Below are 3,985 nucleotides of genomic sequence, written 5' to 3'. Positions count from 1 at the left end.
ACAGTAGAGAACAGGCAACTTGAGAATTCAATCCCTCAGAATATCAAACTGTATATATAGTCACTAATATAGAACAAAGCAGCGACTAGCTCAAAACATATATCTACATTAATTGTTCATCTTATATAATCACCGGTTCAACTTTCACAATCCTTAATAGTAAAACTAGCTAGACTCGATCTTTAATTAGGTTCGAGAATACTCAGAAACATGCAACTAAGCAACCAGCCAACCACCCCTTCCAAAGCGATACAATTACAATCTACAAATATCACAATTTAACTCCAGCAAAACTGATGGAAGTAAAAATCATTTTAAGCAGCAAACCCAGCAATGCCAAGTGAACAACTTTATATATTGGAAGAGTCAAATGCGCACTATAGACTTAACATAAGATGCTAAGAAGATTTACACATGGCTCTGTCATTAGCAACAATGTATGTATGCCTCAGATTCAACAAATATGTCAACAAACTATCAAAATGAACAAGCTTTTTACAGTAGAGTAACTCAGTCAAGTAGTGACCTTAATCTTCCCAACTATTCGACTGAAGGAGCAAAATTCATCAAGGTTTTAACCTCTTTCAAGCTGGAAAGGAAGCAGAACAAGTAAACATAAGGAAGGAATGTCTGGCACATCATGCAATTATGTGTAGCAGAAACCCATTCCATGAAATCAAAACTGCTGATCAAGAGCAGGGTCTCTGGGAGATCTTGGAGACAGATACCCAGAAACACCTGAAAGGCTGCGTGTCAACCAGGAAGTGCTTCGTGTCAACCATCCTGTTTCTGCTTCTTCTTCCACTTGAAGCATGCTCTTCCTTTCTTCTTCCACCAATATCTCTAACCACCTCTTGGCCATACAGAGCTTGACAGCTTCTACACCTTGTTGGACTATTTCAGGAGGAGGAAACACAAGAGGGTTTCCGTCCAAGTTAAGTTTGGTCAAACTGTCAAGGCGGCCAAATGTAACTGGCAGTTCATGGAGCTGATTGTTGCTGAGATCAAGTTCTTTGAGGTTGGTTAGATCACCAAAAGTATCAGGCAGCTCAGTGAGGTCAGTAAAGTTGCTGGCAAGGTTCAGAGTTTGGAGATTGGTCAATCGGCCAAAAGACAGTGGAAGGCCCCTCAGCTCATTAAAGTGAGCATCCAAAGAGCGCAGAGACCTCAGCTCACAAACAGAGGTGGGAAGGGAACGAATCTTGTTTAATTGTATGGAAAGTTTCTGAAGATTGACCAACTCATAACCAATGTTGGTTGGCAAGTATGAGAGGTTGTTGAAACTCACATCCAACTCCACCAATGACCTAAAGTTGTACCGAAACCAATTAATTCCATCACTTTTCATATAGGCAACTAACACATATCTCACTCGGAACTCAATCTGATCCTACAGTAATATGATTCAGAAAATAAATACTAAAATGTAGAAGCTTTTCTGATTCGAGAAGTTCACCTGCAACGACAGATAGAGTCAGGAAGAGCAGTGAGCTTGTTGCCGGAGACACTGAGAAGTTTCAGATTTTGCAGCAGGCCAATGGTGTCAGGCAGTGACTCCAACAGATTGGAAGACAAATTAAGCTCTTGTAGCTTCTCCAGTCCGCATATTGAATCAGGAATCACCTGTTCAAAAATGCTTTTAATCATAATAACACTAAACTAGTCAATCATTTCTATTTCGATTTCGATATCTTTGCTTCTTGATTCATAATCCCCTCTTTCATTCACAATGACACCAAACTAATCAATCAATAATCATGATAGTAACTAGTTCAATTTCTACGCAAGAAAAGAAAGAAAGAAAGAAAAGGGAAGCAAACCTTGAGCTCATTGCTGGAAAGATCAAGGTGTAGCAACCCGGCGATCCTGCCGAACGCCTCCGGCAAGAACCTTAAGCGGCGGCCGGAGAGGTTGACGCGGTCGAGCGCGGTCCCGTTGGCCTGGTGCAGAAGGCCGACGACCTCCTCGTGGAGCTGGTCGGAGACCGGCGGCTCCTCCTGGACGACGCCGTCCTCGGCGGAGTGATAAATCTTGTTGAGCCTCTCCTCGGCGTCCTTGAGAAGCTTCTCGTAGGCGGCGTGGAGCTCGTCGAGCTGGAGAATGGCCTTGCAGTCCTGCTTTTCTTTGTCGGCGGAGTCGCGGCACTCCTGCTCGCGCTCGGCGAGGTGGGCCCGCCACTGGAAGCGGTCGACGTCGGAGGGGCGTGGGGAGAGGACGAGGTCCTCGAGCTTCTTGGAGAGAGAGGAGTCGATGAGGGCGAGCTTGGCCTTGGCGGTGTCGACGGCCTCGTGATCGGGGCGGGGGCCGAGGGCGTTGAGGACGGAGCGGGTCTGGGAGACGTCGGAGACGGCGCGGGTCATGGCGGCGATGACTTTGGGGTCGGACAAGTGGGGCATCTGGTGGAGGAGCCCTGAGCAGGGTTGTTGTTGGGCGCCGTCGATTTGGATGGACTCGAGGTCGGAGATGTCGAGGGCGCGTGGGGCGGTGGAGCCGAGGATGGGAATGCGGTCCATGACGTAGGAGAGGATAGGGAAGCTGGAAGGGTTGGGATCCATTGCGACGAAGCTTGAATTGAGAGAATTGGGAATCGAGAGAATGAAACAAGGAGAGGGAGTGTTGTTACTGTTACGGGAGAGAGGAGAGAGGAATAAGGGCGTGGATTTCGGAATGGATATGATGATGGAATTGACGAGGTCGTTTTCTTTCTTTCTTCCGGAGAGAGCCAGAGAGCTCGTTAGTTAGTTACGTACAGCACACTGGTTCAGAAACAAACAAACTGCACGCCTGCCGCGTCAGATCCTAACAAATTGAAAGCCGGACCTGCCCGATTTCCGGCCTGTTGGGATGCAGCCTCTACCCAAACCTAAAAACTGGTCATCACACTTCATGAGTTTGAATAAAATAAAAGAAATTATACAGAAATAAATTAACACACTCCCCGTCATACAACAATTTCAAGTGACAAGTTTGTAAATAAAATTAAAATATGTGGATAAGAAAATAAATAAGATGTGTTAATAACAAAAATGAGTGTGTTAATAGCATCACCATAAATTAATTCTTTTATTTTTTTTATGTGATGATAAAGTACATTTTCAACTAGAGCCGAAACAGTGAAAACCCTAGGTGAAGTCAAAAGTATAAGCCCAATTCGTCGGCATGCTTGCGGCCTCGGTATCGGACTGGCTAGAGGGGGTTGTTTGCCCAATGGTGAGCTCAGGTAGCTTCGCTCCATGGTTTAATTGGGGGTAGCCACATGTGCTAAATTAAAAAGATGAAATTACAAAAATTTGAATCTATGCATATTATTGTCTTGTCTGTTTTTTTGGACAAAATTTATAATGTTTTATCTTTTTAGGAATGTAGTCGTGCCTTTAGGCAACAAACGATATGAGTGTGAGTTATGTATATTTTTTTTTTGTTACATAAGAACATATAATTTCATCAATGAGATTTATCCATTATTAAAAAAAAAATTCAAGCATTAAATAAACAAAATTCTTGAATTTTATATTAAAACTTAGTCCTCGAATCATGTTAATAAGAATAAAATTCTTCAAAATAAAACTAACAGACATTAACCCTGTTATAAAATATCTTAGTCACATAGATAGATATAGATATAGGCTCTTGTTCCGAAGTACATGACTGTTGAGTACTGAGGTGGATTAATTGTTTATTGTTATATATATGTAGGTGTGAGGTTTCCAATGAGGCAATGCCCAGTCGCTAGAGATTTCTTGGATGCGCTACTGATATCAATTAATAAATATAGGAATATTAATTGGTATATGTAGCTCTTGCTTCGTAGAGAAGCTGCAGGTCTTCAAGTCTCCAGGTGATCCTTAATTAAGCACACAGACTATCATTCTCGAGTCTCGACCAGCTTCTGTCAATAAACTACTCATATCCATCGCTAGCTAGCTCTTTCGAATTGATCGAAGGGCTTTCAGGTGCAGATCTATGATTCGTATGCATACATGCA

At 43.0% G+C, this 3,985-nt stretch overlaps 1 protein-coding gene across 1 annotated transcript; it reads right to left on the bottom strand.

Moving 5' to 3' along the window:
* Positions 1-384: 384 nt before the first annotated feature.
* On the bottom strand, positions 385-2,555 carry LOC101295682 (leucine-rich repeat and death domain-containing protein 1-like). The gene is made up of 3 exons (XM_004292358.1): positions 1,821-2,555; positions 1,457-1,623; positions 385-1,307 (listed from the first exon to the last, which is right to left on the bottom strand). The coding sequence occupies exons 1-3, from the start codon at positions 2,553-2,555 to the stop codon at positions 677-679; spliced, it is 1,533 nt and encodes a 510-aa protein (XP_004292406.1). The 3' UTR covers positions 385-676.
* Between the last annotated feature and the right edge of the window lie 1,430 nt (positions 2,556-3,985).

This window comes from Fragaria vesca, linkage group LG2, assembly GCF_000184155.1.
Source record: "Fragaria vesca subsp. vesca linkage group LG2, FraVesHawaii_1.0, whole genome shotgun sequence".
Lineage (NCBI taxonomy): Eukaryota > Viridiplantae > Streptophyta > Magnoliopsida > Rosales > Rosaceae > Fragaria > Fragaria vesca.
Note: the sequence above shows the minus strand (reverse complement) of the source record. Positions and strands in the feature narration are given on the sequence as shown.